The 25,241-nt window shown below is 41.2% G+C and overlaps 1 protein-coding gene across 2 annotated transcripts in view; it reads left to right on the forward strand.

Moving 5' to 3' along the window:
* The window catches only part of ARFGAP3 (ADP ribosylation factor GTPase activating protein 3), a 44,699-nt gene that overhangs the window by 11,603 nt on the left and 7,855 nt on the right, over positions 1 to 25,241 (forward strand). For both annotated transcript variants that reach the window (XR_010021354.1, XM_063075588.1), the window contains exons 3-14: positions 1,795 to 1,867; positions 2,863 to 2,994; positions 3,977 to 4,060; positions 4,761 to 4,848; positions 8,433 to 8,492; positions 10,305 to 10,351; positions 10,950 to 11,092; positions 15,472 to 15,600; positions 16,067 to 16,189; positions 21,556 to 21,687; positions 22,891 to 23,014; positions 24,134 to 24,224. Coding sequence is in view for 1 of the 2 variants with exons in the window: in XM_063075588.1 (XP_062931658.1) it covers positions 1,795 to 1,867; positions 2,863 to 2,994; positions 3,977 to 4,060; positions 4,761 to 4,848; positions 8,433 to 8,492; positions 10,305 to 10,351; positions 10,950 to 11,092; positions 15,472 to 15,600; positions 16,067 to 16,189; positions 21,556 to 21,687; positions 22,891 to 23,014; positions 24,134 to 24,224 (1,226 nt within the window). In the remaining variant the exon portion in view is untranslated. The remainder of the gene's footprint in view (positions 1 to 1,794; positions 1,868 to 2,862; positions 2,995 to 3,976; positions 4,061 to 4,760; positions 4,849 to 8,432; positions 8,493 to 10,304; positions 10,352 to 10,949; positions 11,093 to 15,471; positions 15,601 to 16,066; positions 16,190 to 21,555; positions 21,688 to 22,890; positions 23,015 to 24,133; positions 24,225 to 25,241) is intronic.

A 25,241-nucleotide genomic window follows, 5' to 3' on the forward strand; every position in this document is an offset into this window, starting at 1 on the left:
GGTTTGGATCCCCCTACTGTCCAGCCGCACCCCCCCCCAAAAAAAGTTACAAGGCTGATTAGGAAGGCTGGGTACTTGTTCCCTCAATTTTAGGACATGCTTCAGTTCAGCGCATTTTCAGGTACCTGTGATGTGCTGGGCTTGTGCTAGGAGCATGAGAGAAAAGTACAAGGCATTCCCGGGCCGCCGGAGGTTGCTGCTCAGTGGGAGAGGGGTGAGGATCACAGTAGGACACAGTGCGCTGGGTTATGTCATGGCAATGGCGAAGACGAGAAGTTCTCCATGTGGTGTTTACCATGAGCCAGGCACTGATCCACACACTTTTCAGATACCAGCTTATTTAATTTCTACAAGAGCAAGATGAATAATCCTATAATTATCCCTACATTACAGATGAGGAAAGTAAGGCACAGAGAGGTTAAGTCACTTCTCCACTGTCATACAGCTAGTAAGTGGCAGAGCCGGGATTCGTATTCTCTCAGTCTGTCACCAGAGACTGTGCTACCCTGTGACAGAGGGGCAGGGGGATGGCACACAACTCAGCTGGGGGGTTCTGAAAATGTGGTGCCTCAGCAGGGTCTTTCAGAACAAATACTGGCTACGTGGAAGATACATCACTTAATCATCTTCCTTGTGATCAGAAATTCTTAAAGGAGGTTTGCTTGTATTTTTTGGTTTTTTGGTTTTTTTGGTGGTGGGAGTGTGGCTGGCTGGTACCTGCTTGGTTTTTTTTTTTTTTTTGTCTTTGGGAAATCTGTTTCTTATAAAGTGAGGTTTAATTTTTTTTTAATATATATTATCATGAAGTGGATTTGTCATTTTTGTATTAGTATTAACCTTAAATTAACCATTTGCTTCAAAATAACTTTCTAGCATTTACAAAGGTTAAACAATACTCATAGGCATAGAAATTAGTAAATGGAAGGGCAGCAGAAAAGGAAATTTTTGGTGGATTGGTAGTTTCTTTTCTTCCTATCTTGCCCATTTTGTGAAGGGTATTTATTCTACCTTACCCATTTTAAAATGTCCACATTCCTTCATAGTTGGTTGGGGCAAGCTATTGTTGAATAAGGGGATGGCCGTGATTTTTGCTCATATGTGAGGACTCAGTGTAAGGACTTTAACTAACATCATTGTGCCAGTCAGATCGTGCATTACAGTTGATCCCTTGGTGAGTGTGCATTGTTGGAGCTTTAGTCACTGACCTGATCGACACTAGATTGATAAGTAGGGCATTGGGGCCGGGCAGGAGGCACTTGAAGGTCTCACTTCAGGAGCATTAAATCCTGCGTTTTCTCCTCTCCCTGCTGGTGTTGGTGTTGGTATTGGTAGGTCCCTTCCACCTTATGTTAAGAGTATGAGCATCCTCCAGGCTCCTGGTAGGGGTCAAACTGGACAAGGAGATAGCTGACCTGAAAAAACCCAAGCACTATGTCTATTTTGAGTAGAGACACACTACCAGATTCGAGCTACGACGATGAGAGGCAACGTCGGAGTTGTTCCAATAGCCGCATGAGGCTCGTCCTGTCCTGAGCCCCTGGGGAGACTGGCTGGAGCCAGGGAGGCGGCAGTGCTGCAGCCTGGTGGCCGGGGTAGGGGACAGCAGGTGCTCCCGGCCGTCCGCGCTGCTCGTCCTCGCTGCAGCCCCAGCGTCCTGGAAGCGCATGGCCCCCTTAACACCAACTCAGAATTCTTTAGGATCTTGCAGCTCGAGGAAATCTTGTTCTCCAAAGTTCAGTGGTTTGATTCTGGGGAAGAAAAGTACTAACATTTAGGAATATTCTTTCCATTTAGATCTACGGAGTTAGATTCTAACTGGTCTTGGTTTCAGTTGCGATGCATGCAGGTTGGAGGAAATGCTAATGCGGTAAGTTCGTCTCAAACTCCTCATTTTCCTTCTCATTTAAATATTTCTTACACCAGTAAAGCAGTTCAAGCTTGCATGTTTGGGGGGCCTGTGGGATAAGGGAAAGAGCGTGGTGGGCTTTAGGGCTGGGTAGACCCAGCTGACTTGCTTATTCAAAATCTGTTTAAGGACCAGCCCGTGGCTCACTTTGGAGGGTGTGGTGCTGATAGCACCAAGGCCACAGGTTCGGATCCCATATAGGGATGGCTGGTTAGCTCACTTGGGAGAGCGTGGTGCTGACACCAAGTCAAGGGTTAAGATCCCCTTACTGGTCATCTTTTTAAAAAAAAAACAAAATAAAAAACTTAGGATAAGATCTGGTAGGTGTGGGTGATCAATACCATTATTAATCAAATTAGGTTAGTGAAAGGATCACTTGTACAGGTTTTTAGAAGATCTACTTTAATTAAGATATGAATTTTATAATTCATGTCTATGCATGGATCCTCATGAGGTGATTGGAAAGCAGTTTCTTCTGATTATTTAAACACTTGCTTTATCATCTTACCTGTGTTGCAGTCTGTTATTGAAGAAATATTGCCAAATAAGGTAGATGTTAGTGTAGCCCTAATCAATTTGTCAAAAATTCTGATTTAGTGAAATCCGAATTGAAATTGATTGCTCATGAATTAAAGTATTGCTCATGTCCTGAGTAGAAAGTTCCTCCCAAATAACGTTGAGAATTACAGAGGCAGTTTAATGGAGAAATGGGGACCAGTTATTTCATTTTGTAATACAAGTCTTATATCTAGTTCTTCCAAAATATTAATGTTGCATTTGTGGAGGGAACTCCCTTTTTACAAAGAAAATTTTATTTTAGAATTTTTTATGACATTTAAATTATTGTGGGTTTTACTAGTATTTTTTAAAAATTTCTCAGTACATAAAGTAGTGGGTTTGGTCACCATGTTAGATTCAATGCATATTTCCATTAATCTGCATGCTTTCCTCTGTAGTCTTCCTTTTTCCATCAACATGGGTGTGCCACCAGTGAAACCAATGCCAAGTATAACAGTCGTGCGGCTCAGCTCTATAGGGAGAAAATCAAGTCACTCGCCTCCCAAGCCACACGGAAGCACGGCACTGATGTAAGTCCCGGGAGGTTGGGCTATCTCCTTAAGATGAATGTTCATTCCGGTGGAAAAAGTGGATTTTATTCCGAACAGTAAAACAGGGTACAATTGATTCTCCTTATTCAAGGTAGTTTTATGTTCTATAAATTCACCATGAATGCTGAAACATCACTCCTAGGGGAAATACAGGGTTAGGTTCCTAAAGCCTCTGGCTACATTTTCGTCATCCGATCAATACACAACCTCATTTAAGGTGTGTTTCTGTTTAAAGACACCTTATTTAATATACATTGTTGATTCATGAACACTGATCTCACAGCCAAGGGCTATGATGCTCGTCTAACATGTGTATTCCCTCCATAAGGCCCCTCTCAGCCTCCGTGTGCCCAGGAACACAAGACAGTCCTTCAGCATGCACTTGGGGGCTGTTTAAATGTTGAAATCATCAATAAAAAGCCAAAAATGTGGAAAACATGGCTCTAAGTGTCCTGCAGAACGGACGCTCATCTGCACGTATAAGAACAGATGAGCGGGCAGAGCATGCCTCGTTTGGCCGCAGCTGGGAGAGCTGTCGGTGGCGGCTCATGTTTTGCTGCTCTGCGTGTATCTGGGAATGACCTTGAAGACACCATGAGCACTGATTCGGGGTTTACAAGTGAATTTTAGCAAGTGGGTGAATTTGTAAATATGGAATCCGTGGACAATGAGGATTGACTGTGGTTTGGAACCTGCACTTAGACATGAAGTCCTTGATCTTCCCTTTTCAGAAATGGTTTGTGGATTTGCTATACTTGACTTCCTCAAGGTTTGGAAGCAAAATGTACTGGATTGACACATTATCAAACTGAGCTCAGAGGCCCCTGTGGCTTGTAACTAATTTTATAGTAATGGAAAGTAGCAATTTAGGAAACAGGTTTCTAAAAGGGGAGTGAGAGCTGTGAAGTAGAGCCCTTTCAGGCTGCATGAAAGCTCAGCACCCTGTGTGGTTTCGTTCCAGCTGTGGCTTGACAGCTGTGCGCTTCCACCCTTGTCCCCTCCACCAAAGCAAGAAGACTTTTTTGCCTCTCATGTTTCTCCCGAGGTATGTATTATTATGTGTAATGTTTCATATAACTTTGTTTTATTTATTTGTTTACTCTTTTTTTTTTTTTAAAGATGACTGGTAAGGGGATCTTTACTCTTGACTTGGTGTTGTCAGCACCACGCTCTCCCGAGTGAGCTGACCGGCCAGCCCTGCTTTGTGTGATTTTAAAGAGTGCTTACTATGACATATATACCTTATGAAATATATACCTTATAATATATACACCTTTTATAATATATACCTTAAGAAAGGTATATATTTTAAGTGTTTCAGTCAGGATACGGGCTAAACTGCTATAACAGACAATCCTGAAATATAATCACTTAAACTAGATGGAAATTAATTTATCATCAGCAGTTAGAGGGGCGCTGTCCAGGGTTGACTGGTGGATTCATTTTGCTGTTCTTAATATGTGGCTTCTATCATCTCTGGGTCTAAAGTGGCTGCTCCATAACTTTTGTGTAAATCTGGAATTATTCCAAAATAAAAATTTTACTTAAAAAAAAAGAAGGGAAGATAAAAAATTTGAGCATTGAAACAGAGATATAAGAGTAGACATGTTTTAATATTATCCTTCCTTTCCACTAAGCAAGTACCCAGAAGGTAACTATTTAAATATTTAGCTTTTGCCCCACCTTGATTGTTTTTGGCTGTTTTCTTGCTCTGTGTACTGGTGACTTTTCTCTCCTTGCTTCAGGTGAGTGGCACAGCAAGGGCATCAGCACAGCCAGAACCACCTTCTTTACCACCAAGCGCCGTGGAAACTGCTTCAGAAACTAACGGAGGTGGAGTCTTTAGAACTGTCCTGTAATGCTGTTCTGTGGTTCAGTGAACGCTAGGAAACTTAAAAATTAGGATGTGGACCCATCTATAATGACAGAAAGAGATAACCACGATAGATTATAAAGTGGAGAAGAAGATTACTGAACAAGGATTATGATCTCATTTTTGCAAAAAAAATAAAACATATACACACAGAAAAGATTCTGGAAGGCACACACCAGATTGTTAACTAGAGGATTAAATTACTGAGGATTTTTAATTTCTGCTTCATACAGTGTTGATGTGTCTGAACTTTTATAATGAGTATGTGTTACTTTCATAATCAGAAAACAAGATTTCAATTTAAGAACTTATATAAATAGTTGATACCTAATGATTGACATTTGATGACTTTTTTGTAGAATTATATTTATTATAAATACACTTATATCAATTGCTTACGTGTTAGAAATCACTGACATGAATAGTCAGTTCTTTCTGTTTTAAACTTGAACATCTTTTGTTAGCCAGAATGTTAGTGTAAATTAACAACAAAAATGTAACTTTTGACAACTAAGCAGTGAGCCCATGGGGTGTTGTACTGAAATAAGTGCTGGCTTATATAAACTGAGCCTGGAACAACTTTAAGGAACTTAGTGTAATAGGAAAGACTAAACAGTTACCGACCTTTAGACTGGGTGATAATATTGAGAAAATTTCTGGCAAGGATTTTGCTGGAGGGTTGGAGAGTAAGTGGTATTTATTAAAAGATGAGTCCTGGGAGAGAAAGGCATTCAGCTCTATCTGAGAGTGGAGTCGTGGGGCCTGTGGTAAAGAAAAGGAGTCACTTCCTTTGTATTGACCTATAGGTGTAAGGGTGGGAATGTCCAAGATTCCCATCAAACAACAGGTTTTACAATGCCAGTATAGGAGTGGGTCAGGATAGGAACATTTCCTGGAACACATCCCGGGGAACAATGCATTATTCTATAAGTGGAGTGGGACAAGTGTCTGGCATTTTGGAAAAAAATATAAAACAAAAGAGAATTCCTTCTGTACTCTCTACACCAAACTAAATTCAGGTGGATCAAAGATTTGAATGAAAATGTGATTTTCATCCTAGAAGAAAACATGAGTAAAGCTTTTCTGTAATCCTGGAGTGGGGAAGCCCTTCTGCACATATTCAAACTTTATAAAAGGAAGAGATAGATAAATATGACTACATACAAATTTAACATTTCTGTTCTGAAAAAGTACTTTAAAGTGAAGACAAATGATAAACATTTGCAATTCATATATAGACAAAAGGCTTGTTTCCTTAATATGCAAAGAACTCTGACATGGCTGTTTTTTGCATGATTTGCAACCTGTGATTTTTTTTCCACATTCTTTTTTTTTACTTATATGTCTTTAGATGCCTGCAAAGAAGACATTTGTACACCACTAACTGGAGTTTAGCTCTTTGATTTCTTAGCTTTACACTACACTGCAGGCCACACTGGCCCTTTGGTTCTTTTTTGTGTTTGCTGTTCTACTTGGAATGCAACTCTTGTGTTTGCCGTTTTACGTGGAATGCGACTCTCTCCTTTGATCAGCATGGGGCTGCCTCCTTATTGGAATTTCAGCTCCAAGTCCAGCCAGCAAGTGCTCCCAGCCACAGCTGCATTTATGGGTTTTGTCTACCTCATAGCACAGCACACCCCAGTTCTGGAAATTACCACATCCATTAGTTTGCATATCCCTTGTATATCCCTTCCTCCGGGCTGTGATCTCCAGGGAGAGATTCTTTTTAAGATGAGGAATCTGCCTGAGCCCTTGATGATTTACCATTATTTATAAAGAGAAGAGAAAAAATAATTCCAACATTCTCCTGGCTAACAAAGAGAACAGGTGTGTTATATATCTTCTGAAAGTACAGATGATAATTTGACTATTGTTACTATTAAAATTTCTTAGCATAAAAGTCCTTTTGAGATTGAAGGTTACATGCCATAGGAGACGTGTAAGCTCTGAAGTCCAGATGTCTCAGTTTGTTTTAGGAACAGCAACCTAAGTATAACTAAACACAGAACAAAATTTTATTCTTATAATCTACATTCTTAGCTGAAGAGTTTCTCCTAAAAGGTTTTATTGTTTAGAATTTTGTTTCCTTTTACAACTGCAACAGTACTTTCCTCTCCTCTGTCCAGAATTTTTCTTAATCAGCTGCTAATTAGGGAACCCAGTTGTAGGGAGGTCTCACTTAGGAGAACATGTGTCAGCACTGGGTGACAAGGTGATTTTAAGGATTACGAAGTGGAAAGGAGAGAACAAGAACTTTAACAAGCAAAACAAACACAGGGCGTGACATGCTCTGCCTGTATATTCTTGTTTTTGCTGTTCTCCAGTGCCCAGAGCAGGTCCTGCCCATAGTAGGTCATCAATAAGTGTGTTGTCAGTTGTTTTTCTACAAAGTATTTTTGTGGTCACTCATCATACTTTGCCAACTTAAATGCCTTTACTAGAGTTTATCTTTTAAATATTTATGAAAATGAAACAGAATTTCTTCTAAACCACTATTGGGCCTGACATTTTAAAAATAATAGCTTCATTGACATATAATTCACATACAATAAAGTCATCCTTTTTAAAGTATACAATTCAGTGGTGTTCAGTATATTCACAAGGTTGTGGCACCATCACCACTGTCTAATTCAGAATATTTTCATCACTCAGTAAGAAACTACATACCCATTAGCAGTTACTTCCCATTTCCCTCTGCCCCTGGCAGCGACTAGTCTACTTTCTGTCTCTATGGATTTGCCTATTCTGGACATTTCCTATATATGGAATCATAGAATATGTGGTCTTTTATGACTAGCTTCTTGTGCTTATAATTTTTTCACGGTTCATCCATGTTGTAGAATGTATCAGTACCTCATTCCTTATTACATATTCCGTATTATGGCCAAATAATATTCTATTTTTTGGATATACATTTTGTCCATCTATTTTTAAAAGGATCAAATAACAAAATATATTTTTAGTGAAGACTTAATAGAGTTCCTGACCAGGATCATTTTTTAGGTAAGCTAGAAAACAGAGCAGATTTCTTGACAACTGAAAATGTAGGTTTCTACCATTGATGTAATTGGTGTTAGAATTTCCAAATGTAACATACGTTGAGTGTGTAGTCCACATATGTGTATAGTCCACGTATCTCAGAACAGGTTACTTTAAAACTTTAGATTAGAAGGTAGAATTCTAAATGATATTAAAGAGACCACTAACTTTTTTATTCTATAAAGCCACTGGATAAAAAACATACTTCTATTTCAATGGACTTTTTAAATCATTTTTGGCAGCTGGCCGATAAGGGGATCCAAACCCTTGACTATGGTGTTATCAGCACCACACTTTTAACCAAGTGAGCTAAAGCTAGCCTTCTATTTTAATAGACTTTTAAATCAAATTCTTATAATGATAAAATAGAATATGGAGCTGAAAAGAAAGATGATCATTTTACAAAATTGGATATGTGGTACTGAGCAAGTTGAATTATTACACATTGAAAAGCAAGTTTGATGAGTATGTTCTCTGCATTAATATCAATGTTTTAAACTTTCAGGTGGACCAGAGCAAGGACCAAGTGTGGAAGGTATTAATGTACCATCAAAGGCTGCGTTAGGTAATATGCTTAAAACCGTATCTTCTTATTTAAAGCCTGAGATTCACTAAGGAAAAAATGACTCCTGTCTTTGCATTCTGCCTAGGTGTCACAACTCATGCCATTCACATAGCATTGCGACTAAATCTATTAATGAGATATTATTAAGCAAAAGATGCTGTTCTATTTTAACCAGCTTGATGATTATAAAATGCAGCAGTCTATACACTCAGCCAAGGTTGCTGTTGATGCTTTTGATTGGCTGGTTTACATTGAGCTGGTTTATATCCCCAAGATAAGCAGGGGTCAGAGCATCTACAACATTTCTATTTACTCAAGAACTCTTAGCATTGTCTTTTCTTTCTGATTTTATAATAGGTGAACTTAACCCTTAATTTTTCATTATCAGGGAATTATAATTTGAAATTGGTACATATTATATTGCATTAATTGGAAAGCAGCTGTTTTGGTGAAAAAGAACTAAACTATTAGACACGTTCCTGACATTTTCACCGTGTGTTAGACTCATTGGAGTTGGGAGCAGATTACATGTGACTACTCCAATACAAATCTGAAAGAAAGTGATAGAAAGAAAAATTCCCATGGGTGTCATTTTCACACTTGAAATGTAATGACATTAATCTCTCATTAGGGCTAAAGTTTGTAATCTTTTGCTGTTTGTGGTTTTATGCTACCATTTCCTATCAATGCACATTTTCATCATTGTAAGAAAAAATTAAGATTTTATTCTTGCTGGGTCTCTTAAGCATAATTCTAAAAGCTATAAATACGGGGGTACTTCAAAAAGTTCGTGTAAAAATAGTATTAAAAGATAATATAGGGCTGGCCCGTGGCTCACTTGGGAGAGTGCGGTGCTAATAACACCAAGGCCAAGAGTTCGGATCCCTATATAGGGATGGTCGGTTAGCTCGCTTGGGAGAGTGTGGTGCTGACAACACCAAGTCAAGGGTTAAGATCCCCTTACTGGTCATCTTTTAAAAAAAAAAAATAATACAAATCTTTCCATGAAATTTTCGAAGTATCCTCGTGTAACCTATGATTAAATTTACTCAGAAGATCATTTTTAAGAAACTTTCTCCAAAGGTGTCATATGTTTTTGTGCAATTTAAAAAGTACTGCTACTAAAATAATAGAATGTTTTATGTTTCTTACTGGCTAATATGATAAAATATATAAGTTAAGGTGAAAAAACACATCACTGACTGCTTTAGTTGTGAACATAATGCCTGGCTAACTTTGTATTTTAACATAATTTTTAAAAGTTTTTATTTATTTATAAAAGATGACCAGTAAGGGGATCTTAACCCTTGACTTGGTGTTGTCAGCACCACACTCTCCCAGTGAGCTAACTGGCCATCCCTATACAGGGATCTGAACCCGTGGCCTTGGTGTTATCAGCACCACATTCTCCCGAGTGAGCCATGGGCCGACCCTATTTTTTTTTAAGTTTTTAATGAGTAGAGCTTAATAGTAGAGTTTGTTCTAATATATATATTTGAAAAATGCTCCTGAAGAAAATACTGCATGGGGCAAGCTCAGGCTCTTTGTTTCTTTTCAGTGTGGTGTTCAAAAATACTTTTCGCTGAGTTTGGATACTGCGTGGAAGTACAGAGCCCCATTCTGATGAAGTTCTGTTAATCTAAAATACACTCATATACACAATTTTCCGGATGACAAACTAACATGGAAAATGTCATAGTCTCTTAAATAATAATGTGCAGTATCTTAGAATTTTTAAAAAGGCCACTAAGATAGAAGAAATATGTATGGTTTCTATTTTTCTGACTTCTTAATTTTTTTTTTTTTTGGCAGAGGTTTCCTCTATCATAAAAAAGAAACCAAATCAAGCCAAAAGAGGAGTGAGTATTATGTATAAATATCTGGTAGTTTGGCTCTCAAACTGAAAGGCCAGTTTAGTTTTATTTATTTTTTAATTTGAACCATATTATAATAAATGTGGCTTTTATAAAGAGCCTATGCTTTATTCAATAAGATGAATGTTATACTTAGTGAATATTTTCTAGGATGAGTGTTTAACATTTCTTCTGTCTAACAAAATTCTGAAAAAATTTAACAAAGACTCCTTGGAAGTTTCTGTCCTGCTTGCATTTCTGTGAGCATTGCCATCTTGTGAGGCTGAGGGCAGGCGTGGGGTGAGTTTCGGATGTGGTGGTGTGTTTCATCTGGCTCTGGGGGCAGGTGCCAGGGCTGGATCCTGGCTTCGCCACTTCCTGGCTGTGTGATCCTGGCCAGGTTGCTGACCGTGCATGAGCTTCAATTTCTTCATTTGTAAAGTGGGGATGGTAATAACTGCACAGAGCTGTGAGGACTGAGCAAGAGAACACGTGAAAAGTGCTTGTCACTGTGCTCGCGAACGATGAACCTCAGTAAATGTTAGCTGCAGTTATAGAAGTTTTCAGACAGCTTGGATAGAGTATAATCTTATGTATCTTCTAGCTTGGGGCCAAGAAAGGAAGTTTGGGCGCCCAGAAACTGGCAAATACGTATTTTAATGAAATTGAAAAGCGAGCTCAAGCTGTAGATAAGATGAAGGAGCAAGACGACCTTCGGGCCAGGGCGGCGCCTCAGGAAGAATCCATGTAAGTTTGATTTCGTTACACTAGTACGTTTTTAGAGAATAAAAATATTACTTAAACAACTGCAACATTTGCTTTCCACATGCCACTAATTTGTCTGTGGAGAGGGTAAGGCAAAATTCAGTTTTATGAAAACCGACACTGCATTGACACGTAGATTGGAAGGACAGGAAGGAGACTGGTGGCGAGGGACAGCAGCAAGTTCTTGGAGTTGTCAAGTGGGAAGGAAAGGACGGAGATGTATCCAGAGGTATTTACACGGGAAAGGTGCTCAACACCATCAGTGTTAGGGAAATGCGAATCACAGCCACAGTGACATGGCCACTTCACACCCACGAGGGCAGCTGGGACAGGAAAGACAAGACAGGAACACGTATTGTCCCAGAGGTGGAGAAACTGGAAGTCTCGTCCGTTGCTGGTAGCCATGTAAAATGGGCCCACGGGCGGTTGTGGAAAACAGTTTAGTAGTCCTTCAAAAGCTAAACATAAAGTTACCACGTGACCTAGCAGGTCTGCTCTCAAGTATGTTTACTCAAGAGAAATTAAAACATACATCCATAGATCCGCACAGAAGCTAATGCAGGAGTGTTCGTGGCCACATTGATCCTAATAGCCCCAAATTAGAAACAACCCAGTGTCCATCAGCTGACGAACAGTGAACAGAATGTGCTATGTCCATCCATACGATGGAGCGTTGTTCACTATGAAAAGAAAGTTCTGGTATGTGCTACAACATGGATAAGCCTTGAACAGTTTATGTGAAGGCTGGCTGGTTAGCTCAGGTGGTTAGAGCACAGTGTTAGAACTCCAGGTCAAGTGTTCAGATCCTCTTACCAGCCAGCCGCCAAAAAAAGGAAAAAGCAGCCGGTCACAAAAGACCACATATTACCTGATTTTGTTTATGTGAAGTGTCCAGGATAAGCAAATTCACAGAGACAGAAAGTAGATTAGTGGTTGCCAGGGGCTGGGGGAGGTGAGGATGGGGAGTGACCTCTAGTGGTTGTGGGGTTTCCTTTGGGGCCACTAAAAATGTTCTGGAATTTGATAGTGGTGATGGTGGCATAACCTTGTGAATATACAAAAAACCACTGAATTGTGTACTTTAAAAGGGTGTATTTTATGGCGTGTGAATTATATGTCAGGAATGAAATAAGTATAATGTGATGCCCTATAGGACTCAGTGACAGAATTCTAGATATATGATGGAAGGCTGTGGCTAGAGAGGCATTGCCAGAGGTTTTGGGCCTGAATCTTGAAGGAGAGGGGTGATGACGTCTGCACTGGGTGACCTGCCTGGACTGGAGAAGCTGGATGCTACCATGAGGCACCTCAGACTCAGGCTAGGAGCTGCACATTTTACCTGAGGGGCAGAGAGCCGTTGTCTTCAGAAAGTGAGTTTGGAAGTGATAGCCAGGACAAAGAGATGGGGAGGAAACTGGAAGGCAGGAGGCCAGTTCAGAGCCCGGTTTTTAGTAGACATTTAAGGCTCTTAGAGGTTTTCGTTTGTGTTGAAAATAGAAGAGAAATGTGGCCACCTGGGCTGCATGTGACTGAGTTTAAAGGAGCAGAAGGAGAGAAGGAAGGGAAGGGGTGGGTGGGTGTCACAGAAAGGAGGAGCAGCTGGGGCCTACTATTGGTGTATGTTTGTTTACTTTTTATGGTGTTCTGTCTTATTTTCATGTGTATTTTATCTGTTTTAGCTTGTGTTACTGTAAACTATCTAGTGAAGAAAATAACACCTATTTTATGAGGTTGTTTTAAGTATTAACTTAGTTAATGCTCATTAAAGTGCACCAAACAGTGCCTGGCTCAGTCCATGTCATTTCTCACTATTCACACTGACAGTTTGCTGAGTGGAATTAGGTAAAGCCAAGTAATTTGAAATGTAGTTATCTCTCCTGTCATTTAACTCACCGAACATAGGGGGCAGCACCAAACCGTATTTAGGTTGAAAATGGTCTGAAATTCTTTATGCAAAATTTACACTGAGTTGCCAGACTTTAATTGCTGTTACTAAGCTGGGTTTTTGACCCTGGGCAAAGGGAAAGATTATATTTGAGTGTTTAGATGGCTTCACTAGGCATTTGGGAGTGGGCTCTGTCCAGATTGCTTATGCTTGAAGTTTTTCCAGGGAGTGTGTAAAATCCAATGCCTGATCAGACAAAAGAGAAAAGAGATAGACTATAGAAAGCCTCAGCTCCCTTCCTTCAGGTAAGGTAGGTGGAGAAGCGTAAAAACACATGGAGTCTACCACCATACCAACCCGATTGCTCCCGCTCTCATCTGGTCTCAAGCTAAGCAAGGTCGGGCCTGGTTCATAATTGGATGGGAGACTGCTGAGGAAGGCTTAAGGAAAAAAAAAAACATACAGAGATTAGCATATTTATATTAGAAGCAACAACTAGCCTTCGCTTGTATCTTTCATTAGGACTGTTTAATACGTCATAAAAGCAAAGATATATCAGGGGAATTTTATGAATTTGATTTGGGAACCCAATTTGGCAATTTTCTTGGCCTTGTTCGGAACAGACGCACCACTATGCCTTAATCACCATCACTGCTGCTTATTCCATTGAAGGTCAGTTCCACAAGCCAGTGCGGTGCCAGCTAGGAGAAAGTGCACACGTTTCATCCTTAAGATTTGAGAATTTTATTCTGCAAGTTAATTTTCTTAATGGCTGTGAATAAAGTTATCACAGTTCAATAAACCTCCAGGAACAGCATTGGTTCTTCTACCATCAGACTATGAAACTGAATGGCCCAAGCAGTGCCCTGATCCTGGCCTTCTGGAAGTTTCTCAGCCCATCCTCAGAGGCTGTCTGTGTGCACACTTGGGGGGAAGGGTAGGAAGAGACAGAGCTGTCCAAGTTGCTGTGCTTGTTTGATCTGAGTGTCCTGTAGCCTCGCTTTGAGCCAGTGCCAGGAAGGGCTCCTGCATGTCTGAGAAACACAGTGTTCTGACTCCTTAACTCTGTTAGTGCTTCCAAAGCAGTGTTCCAGTAAGCCAGGATGCTAAAGTGTATGCTTGAGGGACAGACCCAGTCCCATGTCAGATGCGCATACTTGAGGTTTAGACCCAGTCCCGTGTCAGATGAGCATGCTTGAGGGATAGACCCACTCCCATGTCAGATGTCCTAAGAAGGAAATTTTCCTATGTAATCTCTTTCTCAGAGAAAGAGAAAGAACTTTTTCATTCCCACCCATTCATCTCTTCCAGAAGAATCTGTTGCTATAGTTATATCTATTCATGATTTGAAACAGATCTATTGTTTTCCTCCAAAAGTTATACTTGAAAGAATATTATTTATTTGCTAAGGAATAAAATACCCGTAACCTGTTCTGTAGGTATAATAGTAAAGGAAACAAACTACCGGATTAAAACAAAGAAATCCTGCTTGACTCATTAAAGGAAGGAAACAGCAAAAACAAGATTATTTTTTCCTAGTAAGAAATCCTGTTGCCATTCCCTGATACTACACAGAAATTTATTTATATTACTATGGAATTTATACAGTGCCTCTTTTATGAGGAATTCATGACATTCTACATGGTTTTATAAAATGGACAACTTAGAAATCCTTATAATGTAGGTACATCACTGTTCAGGGCCCTGAAATTTTGTTGCTGTCTTACTAATATAGTACTGCTGTTATTACTAATATAGGCATAGTTTTCTTTATGAAATATTAGGTGTTTATTGCATTTTCAGAAATCTGAGAGTAAGGACAATGTTTCATACATCTTTTTACCCCTTTGGTGTATTATTTATAACAGTATTTGGTAGAAGATCAGTGTATGACTGGTAGTGCTGAAGAAACTATTTGCTGCTGAAGGACTGTCCCATTTCACAGTGCTCTCAGAAGACTGATTACATAGAGAGACCCTATGGGAAATTATTTTGTAAACTATAGACTCCTTTTATAATTAAGTAACTCCTCCTTAATTTATCTATTTGTAAAATCAAATTTATGTGTATTTTTATCTTAGAGCAGACCAGTGAGACTGACCTTGTGCTTTGATATGTAATGTGGAAGTGTAGTAAAATAGTAATCCAAGTAAGAAATCTTGCTTCCTACTATCCTATGTATAAGTAATTTAGGCATACATTATGTTATTGTACAATAATAGGTAATATGAACTAAACTTGAACAGTAATGTAGGTTCAGCAGCAACGAAAAAGTGGCTGTAAACTTACTCAAATTTTCTTGAATGTCTGCTCGAAAAAGACAAGTAGGAAAAAATGCCATCTTGCCTTCATAATTGTTAATTATGGAAAGGAGCATGAAGCTAAGAGTATAAATTACATGTTTGATTTGGCTTAGTATTTTAATGTAAGAACACAAGATTAAAGCTGAATTAAGGAGCATTTGGCTTTCTGGCAGTGTCTCATCATTACGATTAGCCTATAAGGATCTTGAAATTCAAATGAAGAAAGATGAAAAGACAAACATGAGTGGCAAAAAAAAAGTCGACTCGGAGAGACTTGGCATGGGATTTGGAAATTGCAGAAGGTATGTGAAACTCTGCTTTCTTGGCTTTCAGAATTTAAAGCATTTTGCTAATCATGACTGGATTTTCCTTGGACCGTGTTAATTTCAACTTTAGAGGTATTTTCTTGGTATTCCTTCCCTTCTTTAATTGTTTTTGCTTTATTCTAGTGTTTAATGTAGTATGAAAAAATTCCAAACATGGTTCTTAGAAAAAGGAAATAGGTCTGACTTGTTAAACACACACCAGAGTGGATGCCCCAAACATAACTAATATATGTGACTGTGTTTTGTGGTTATAGTCCTCACAAAAACTTAATATTTTTGAAAGTTTACACTAAAAAAAAATTATTTTATTACTTATTAACCCTTCTAATAAATTTGTCTTTATTCTAGAGTATTGGTTAAAGCATTCACTTTTTGGTGAAACAAAAGTCTTTTTGAACTAACTGTTATAATTTTTTCCTGTTTTATTCTCTGTTTTCTCAAGTGGCATTTCACATTCAGTGACTTCAGATATGCAGACCATAGAACAGGAATCACCCATCATGGCAAAACCAAGAAAAAAGTATAATGATGACAATGATGATTCATATTTTACTTCCAGCTCAAGGTAATCCATTAAAAGTCACCATTAAAGTGTCATTTTGAAAAGCAGTGACTAGTATGGACTTATTAGATTATTTGCATTAGGAGAAAGTACAAATCAAGTAATTTTGTTGTTTTTAAAAGCTTTGGCTGGAGCCGAGGATATCCTTTGGAATAAAAATTGGGAAAACATTTGTTAGTGGACGATGTTTGCTAGTATTAAAATGTTTGATAATAAAATCAGCAACTGAGAGCTCAAATTAGAGAGCTGGCTGGTTAGCTCAGTTGGTTAGAGCATGGTGTTGATAACACCAAGGTCCAGGTTTCGAACCAGGTTACCAGCCTGCCACCAAAAAAAAAAACCAATAAACAAAAGAGAGTTCAAATTTGAGGTAGGGGAGAAGTATTAATCTAAAATGTGAAATTGGAGAAATATGCAAAATCCTGAAGGTATATATTAAGTCCAGCAGTTGGATATTTCACAGCTGTGCCTTAGGGCTTCAGCAGATTCTTTTGTTTCAGAATATCAGCTTCAGGAAACTTCAACTGGCAGGATAGAATATGAAATAAACTCTATTTGTGTTCGTGTGTTTATTATTGAAAAATAAAATTGCACTTTGAGGGGACCCTAGGATAAAGCCTGGGCCCCTGTCCTTCAGCACTCACCATCTGATCAGTGACAAAGATGCATAACTCTACTGGGAAGCTGATCATGGAGAATGAGGTTCAGGTTCAAGCAGCCTGCAGAAGCAGGGAGAACGCGTTTAAACTTGAATCGACTCACTTCGTGAGGTTCCCCCAAGAATCTGACCAGTACAGGGAGAGGCCTGCTTGCTAAAAAAGGCACCAAGGGAAACTGTGACTTCACTGGAGGTGGCACAGCTGAGGACAGAGGGATGAGAACATGGGCCCAGGAGCCAAATGGCCTGGATTTGAATCCTGACCCCACCACATACTGTCTGTGTGACCGTTGGAAAGTTATTTGAGCTCTCTGTGCTGCAGCTTCCATATCTGTAAATTAGGGATCCTAAGAGTACCTACCTCACAGGGTTTTGTGAGGATTAAATGAGTTACTGCAAATAGAGCATTTGGAATAGTGTTTGGTTGTTGTTATGTTTAGCAGCTATAATAATACAGAAACTCAGTTCAGGAGACATGTGGCTCAGTCTAAATGTTTAATTACTATTGTTAAGTAGTTAAATTAACCACATTGAGGGCCACCTTCAGGTTAGTAGTTTGTGAAAATTGAATATGTGCCTATTAGTAGCGGGCGGAGCTTAGCCAGAGGCTCTGTCGCTTACATCTCGGAGGGTGTAAGAGCTGCCTGGCAGTTATTACAGGCTTGAAGGGCTTTCATATGTATAACAGATATATATTTCATATATAGACTAGAGATAAATATATATTAACTATTAACTAGAATCTAATTGTGAAATTATATATATTCCTATCAAAGTTTGTAGATAAGGAATTGTATAATGTTTCTCTAAGCATAGCTCCAGATTATTTCAAGTGCAGGTATTTTGCAAAAAGAAAAGCTAGTAGTTGAGTGGTATTACATGTCACTACTTTCAGAGACTTGGATTGGTTTATTGTTGCTCAACTTCTGTAACCTGTATAATATACCAGGTTTTAGTTTACTCAGATGTCATACCCAAATCATGCTTTTTAAAAGTGTTTAAGTAGGGCCGGCCTGTGGCTCACTCGGGAGAGTGCGGTGCTGATAGCGCCAAGGCCGTGGGTTCAGATCCTATATAAGGATGGCCGGTGCGCTAACTGGCTGAGCGTGGTGCGGACCACACCATGCCAAGGGTTGCAATCCCCTTACTGGTCAAAAAGAAAAAAAAAGTGTTTAAGTACATTTTATATAGGATAAAATTAAATCCGTAATTTGATTTGGGAACTGCGTTCATATCAAGTCCTTTCGGATGTGGGCGTGAACAAGGGACTGAGTCTGGGTTGTAGGAAACGCTTGGTGATGCAGACTCTGCATTCACCTACGTGGCTTCTCCATGACGCCTTTTGCTTATTTCACTGCTCATTAGTGACTCCTGCAGATGATAGAGTAGGAAGATAAAGAAAACAAATTTCAAAAGGAAGAAAAAAAATTAAATTTCAAGTTAGGTCAGTACTGTTGCTTGGTAGCAGGGTTGGTAAGTGAGGTCACCCACAGAGATCCTCGCCTCCAGGTCACTGACAGGCTTCTGTGGGGCTTGATCTTCCCACAAGGCAGCTTCAAAGCCCTCTAAGGGGCTTCTCCTTTTTCAGAGGCTTAGTCAAAAGAGATAGCCCTCCTAAAGGCCTTTGTTGCTATGAAACGGTTATTTATGGTTTGAGACCTGGGAGCAGATGGTGTTTTTATATAGACCACACATCTGGACTCCCTCCAGAGAGACCTTGGTGCATCGTTTATTATGACCTGCAGGTGGTCTAATAGGAATGTAAGTGCCTCCTCTAGTCCTACTTGGTAGGGTGACCACCATTAGTAGAACAAGGGTTCTGTTAGGTACTTTGGCAACTGAAGTAAGATAAACATGGACTCTCTGAAAGCAAGTCTATTAGTTCCATGAAGAGCTCTTATTGCTTCCAAATTATTCATTAGCCCATTAGAACTCAAATATTATGAATTATGAAAGAGTACTGTTTCCATTAAAAATAAGATCAAACATATCCTTGTTTTTTGTTTCTTGTTGTTCCATTGTTTCCAGGATAAAAACAATGTAAGTATATATTGAGTACAGAATAATTAAACCAGAACAATTTGCTCAGCCTTATAAAGTCAGTGTGCCCTTCAATGGAATAGACAACTGTCTATAGCTGAAAATCAGATATAATGTGATATTGGGGTGCTCTTATCAAGGGGTTTTAAGGAATGTTTTCAGGGTTAGATGAAGAGAGTGGGAGAACAAAAATAAAAGTAAAAAAAGCATTGATAACTAGGGTCTAGAAATCAAAACATGAGAACGTCAGTAAAGATTTGGAGATCAGGAAAGGCTGCTGGGTTTCTGCAGCTCTCTGGCTGCTGGTCAGTCCTATTCACGCTGTCCTTCCAAGAGGCAGCTGGAGGCCTGGCTGGGCATCTGTCTGTTCCCCAGTGAGTGGCTAGGTGCCTCCTGCATTGTGCAAGAGCATAGAGAGCCTCTCTGGGTGGTGGTAGGAAGAAAAGGCCCCACCACCCCATTCAGGGACCACTGCGGTCACAGTGGGGTCCAAGCGGATGGCTGTCTCTCTCCTTCTAATTTTTGAATAGTTGTCATCCCATGCCCCTACATTTCAGAAGCACTTTGGCTTATAGGAATAAAGAATGTCGTTTCCTTAGAGTGATGCTGAATCTGCAAAATCTGAGTGCCTGAATCTCAGAGTTGTTAAGAGCTTGGAAATTCCAACCTGCCTCACTCCCCAACCCAGTGCTTGCACCCCCTCTGCACCCTCCGGGGGCCATCCAGCCTCCTCTGGGCTTGCTCTTCTCCTCAAGGCAGCTCTGTGAGAAACGCTACCTTACGCTATTGCAGCTCCCTGGGTTTCTAAGTGCAAAGCAGCCTCCCTTCTGTAAACCAGTTCACAAGCCCCATGAAGGCAGGGACTGGATGTGTCTCCTTGCTCTGTATCTTCCCCTAGCAGCCTGCCTGGCCCTCATAGGTGCTTATTACGTTTTTTAAATTCCTCATTGAACTGGTCTTAGTTCTTTCCCTTGGGCCTTACAGATAGGTCCCTCAACCATGTGAGGAAGACTTTCCAGGCCAGCATGTATCCACAACCTTGGAACCTTCCTTTGAGGTGACTTCCAGCCCCTTCCTCCTCCTAGTGACTTCTCTGAGCGGGGATCAGTGTCCCTGCTCCTCCAAGCAGAGCCTGGGTACAGTGCTGAGCTGCTTGGTCATCAGCTGCGGGAAAGCCTGGCCAGATTCCAGCTGAAGTCCAGGTCTGCTTTGAACTCTGTGTTTTCCTTCCTGGGGAGGAGCTAGTGTAACAAGATTTGTTCTTAACGACCTTCTTGCCAGGGAAGGTAGAAGCCACATGCATAAATTCTGCTTTCTCTCTACTATCAGTATAAAATGACACCATCTGTTTCAGACAGCAGATTTATCCTCCCCGCTGCCCCCCCCCTTTTTTTCCTACCAGGAAAAAGAGTATAGATGCTTATAGCATTTCCCCCCCAGATCTTAGCTCATCAGGGTTTCTGCCTATTTGTTCTTACTGGTCTGGCTGCCGTCTTATATTCATCTTTGGTTTCTTGCCCCTCTGACCGCCTAGGGTTTCCATGTTTTGTGCAACTCCTTATAACACGAGCTTGTGCTCGCCTAGTTTTCTGTGTGTTTTCCATCCTCACTCTCCAGAGAAGCCTGGGTTCTCCTCCACTACCCTTCCTTTCCTAAGACCTAAGCCCTGACCTCTTCCTTCATTGAGTGTGTGTCTGGCTGGGCTGTTTTTCCATTCTAACAAGGCGTGGTCACTTTTTATTAAGGTTCTGGCACATCCACCTCAACTATCAGTCTCTGTCCTATTCCAGGCAAACCTGCTGCTCTTGGTCAAAGATATTTCTCCAACCACAAAGGACCTAAAGCTGCCATTGAGTGCTGCCCTCTGAGCAGTGCCCTGCTCAGTGATGCTCAGCTAAGGAAGGTGTAAACAGACCCAGAAGGCCAGCATCTCCTCTGATGTGCTTACAAATCAGATCAAGTTTACTTCAAGCTCCAGACTGAAAGAGCATCTGCAGAATGGTTCATTGATCAATGATCTTTAGCTTTGTATCCAATTCCAGGAGGAGGTTAATTAACATCATTTATAGTCAACATGCATAACGTGGAAGGGATTGCCAATAAGAAGCTCCTTGGGTGGGCTCAGTTCTCCAGGCCCAGCAGCTTTATTTGTGACTACCTGCCCAGGCAGAACTAGACCTGAAGAGAATGAAATATGTAACCTCTGGTGGATAATGCTCGAAGATGTCACATTGTCTGGATAGGCTCGGTTATGCTGCAGTAATAAACATCCCCCCAAATCTCAAGGGCTTGACACAATGATAGTTTATTTCTGTTCACATAAAGTCTGCTGAGGGTGCAGGGGATTGTCCAGAGTATCTGTCTTCTGTGTGGCACCTTGATTGTCCAGACTGATGGAGATTTCATCTGCCTGAGACTACAGCACCTGGAAAACAAGACCTCTTCTGTGCGGCAAGGGAAGAGAGGACGGCAGGTTAAGCATGGACATTGAAAGGCCTTGGAAATGACACATCTTGTGTCTGCTCCTGTCTCATTGGCTGGATCTAGTCATGTGGCAGCCCCTTCAAGGGGGCAGAGAAGTACAGTCCCCTGCGTGCCAGAAGTGAGAGAACCCAATAAGTGAGCATCAGCAAGGGCTTCCAGAGTCACTGTTCTACTCTTATTCGTGCAGGTACTTTGACGAGCCATTGGAGTTAAGGAGAAGTTCTTTCTCTAACTGGGATGACAGTTCAGATTCCTATTGGAAAAAAGAGACCAGCAAAGATACTGAGACAGTTCTGAAAACCACAGGCTATTCAGACAGGTATGAACAGCAAAACTGGGGGTTGTAACAGTGAATCCATGCAATTCTAGGGAGAAGTTACTGATAACATGATGGCATGAAAACCTTTTGTAAGTAAATGATTTTGTTCTACTTATTCAAGAATATTCTTTTTATTTTAAATGAGTGATTCTAAGTTGGAAGTGCACTTCAGAATCCCCTATGGACCTACTAAAAAACATAATATGTGGAAACCTCTTCCCAAGAGATTCTGGTTCCATGGGTCAGAGGTGGCCTAGTCCAGGAATGTTTCACTTTTCCCTCCATTTTAAGGTATTATTTACATTAAAATTCACTTTTTGAAGTTACAGTTCTGCAAGTGTTGACAAGCACATACAGTCATGTAATATCACCAAAACCAAGATACAAAGCAGTTCCCTCACCCCCCAAAATTCCCCATGTCCTTTGTGGTCAGCCCTCCCCACCCACAAGCCCCCAGCTGCACTAGTCTGTTTTCTGATTTTTCCTTTTTTTTTTTTTTTTTTTTTGGTGGCTGGCTTGTCCACTGGTCTGTTTTCTGGCCTTATAATTTTTCCATTCCCAGAATGTTATATCAGTAGAATCATACCGTAACTGGCCTTTCTCATCTGGATTCTTTAACTTCTCTTGCACCTTTTATTGACACCTATTTATGATGTGGTGTTCATTAATCTTTATTCCTGAGTTTGTGTATCCATGTACCTGTTGAAGGACTGTCTCCAGCTTTTGGTGATTATGAATGAAGGACCGTATAATTTATTGTCCAAACCAGGGAACTTTTGAGAGTGCATGGGGGCACTACTAATATGTTGGGACCACAAGTGTAACCTGAGATTGTCCCAGATAACAGGGATGAACAGCCACCCTACTCAATTTATATCCTACAGAGCATAGAGCAGTGTCCTACATATTTTACAGTGTATTTAGTACTTACTAATTGATCTGAAAGATGAAATAACACATTTGAACTGAAATGTGAAATAACAGACTCATTTAAAATAAGAATTCCTTCAAATGTGTGATTTGGATATTTATCATTTTTTATTAGAACTTTCAGGCATTTTAAAGTGGCCTGAACTCCTTTTACAAAACTACTGCTGTTGGCTTTTTAAAAAATAAAAATGGAACATGTGTGCATTAGAAATGAGAAATGCATGTGCCTCACGTCAAATCAGGTTAACTTATTTTGGCTATTTCTAACTGTAGACCTACTGCTCGCTACAAGCCAGACTATGAGCTAGTTGAAAATACAAATGAGGCCCAGAAGAAGTTCGGCGATGTCAAGTCCATTTCATCAGATACATACTTTGGAAGACAAGCCCAGGCTGATGTAAGGGTCCAGAGAGTTTCTGTGGGGCCCCGTGAAGCAAGAAGGAGGTGCAGGTGTGGGGGCTGTGGCAGGAGGGGACGCTGCGTGAGAAGGACTGGGGCTGCCAGAGGCCCCGGCCCAGAGTGCTGGAGTCAGGACTCGAACCTGGGTCTGTCTGACTAACCACCCATCTGCTGCCTCGCCAAGCAGGGTGCTGAAGGCAGGGACTATGTCTCACATTTCTCTTATTCCTGTGTTTCAAATAGCCATTATTCAATAGCTTTTGAATACGTTTCAGGTGATTCTTGATATAGCTGTAGTTAATTTAACTGGGGTGGTGACTGGCTGGTACGGGATCTGAACCCTTGACCTTGGTGTTATGACATCAAGTTCTAACCACCTGAACTAACCGACCAACCCCGGATTTAATAATTTTTAACCATAGTTAAATGAAATTCATACTTCTGTTTGGGGGGATAGTTATTTATTTTCAGGTTGTTGCCTTTTTTCTTAGAAATGCCAGTGAGCTCATTTTAGTAGAATCTCGCTAAGCTGTAAGACTCAAGTGAAATGGAAGGACTTAAGTTTTCCCTCCAGTTCTGGAGTGCTTATGCCAAACTCTTGGAGACACCTGCTATTGCCAGGCTTCTTGGACCACACGGGGCATGCTTCCCTGGACTGTGCTGGTGTGATTTTGCAGCAGTGGGACTGTCACCATCATTTCAAGAGTAGACTTGCCTCTTGGCTATTCCCTGCCCCTAAAGTCTGCCTTGTTGTAAAGCTGATGGCATTCAAATGCAGTTATAATGCAGTGAAATGGGGGTCAGAAGAGCTGCCCAGCGGCCTTTCCTGACAGCCGGCTGGAAGCAACACCACGGGACGCTGTTCTCCTCTGGCTCCTGTGCACTGGCCATGGGGGCCGTGGTGTCGTCTGTTGGTCTGTCTGCCTGTGACCTGCCTCCCCCTGCGGAATGTGAGCTCATGCTGTCCATCCCCAGGGCCTGGCTGTGGCAGTGGCTGTTGGAGAGAGACAGCCAAGGGGCACAAATACATTCAAATGACAGCTTTTTGGTGATTCTTTTTGCAAAATTGCTTATGACATTCGGAGCCTTATGTGGTCCCTTTCCTTTCCTTCTCTAGTATGAAACCAGGGCCCGTCTGGAGAGGCTTTCGGCAAGTTCCTCCATCAGTTCGGCTGATCTGTTTGATGAGGAGCGTAAGCAGACGCCAGGTAATGGGGGCCCTCCTGAGAGTTGGTCCCTGTCGTGACTACAGGATGGACACATTTCATTTGGATGGGACTTTTCCCTTTTCCAAGATATTTTAGCACCCACTATTTGGTTTCTTATCTCCACTGTAAGTCAGGTAGATCAGAGTTATTGTTCTAGCTTCACATGTGAGGGATCAAGTCATGAAATTAAATCAACATCCCTACGTGACCTGGCAAGTCATCTTCCTGAAGCATGGTCATGGATGAGTGTGTTCCAGCACACATGAATGTGGTGTCAAAAAGCATGCAGCGTAGCCTTGGAGGTGGATGACCCTGGGCCCCGTGTGATGCTGAGACCTTGAGTAAGTTATGGCGCTCTTAGCCTCAGTCTCCTCCTCTGTAAAGTGGGTGGACAGTATCTACCTCACAAGGTTGTCATGAGGCTTAGATGAAATACTGTATGTAAAGTGCCATCCAGTGTCTGGCAGGTGCCTCGCAGTCCCCAAGGGTGGGTAGAGGCAGGTAGGAGCATGTGACCTCACCAGCAGCAGTCTTTCTGGGAGGACGGAACACAGCTTTGGAATTGGGCATGGGGAGAGGAACTGCCCATCTCTCCTATCCCTCTTCAGGGTCAGACCCCAGGGAGGAGGTGTATGGTTGTCCTGGGGCAGAGGGCCGGGCTAGGATGGGAAACCCTGTGAGCCTAGGCAGTGAGCCTCAGAGCACGGGCCCCTCACAGACCACCCAGACTGCTTCTGCCTGTGTAGCCTGAGCCTCAGGAAAACCATACCTCACAAGGGCCTCTGCCAGGCCACAGGTGCAAGGGATGGGCTCTGTGGTTAACACTAAATGGCAGTGTCCTCTAAGGTCATTTTAGGGGCCCACATAGCAACAGGAGAGCCATGGGGAGGGGGATTTCAGGAGCCAGGTATTCCAGGCCTAGCAGCCTCTGCACCCTCATTCCCAGCCCTGGAGGAGCTAGGTATGGCTCTAAGGAAGGCCCAGAGTTGCTCTGCATGGGGTGGCTGACCTGGGTGG

This window comes from Cynocephalus volans, chromosome 12 (assembly GCF_027409185.1).
Source record: "Cynocephalus volans isolate mCynVol1 chromosome 12, mCynVol1.pri, whole genome shotgun sequence".
In the NCBI taxonomy this organism is placed as follows: Eukaryota; Metazoa; Chordata; class Mammalia; order Dermoptera; family Cynocephalidae; genus Cynocephalus; species Cynocephalus volans.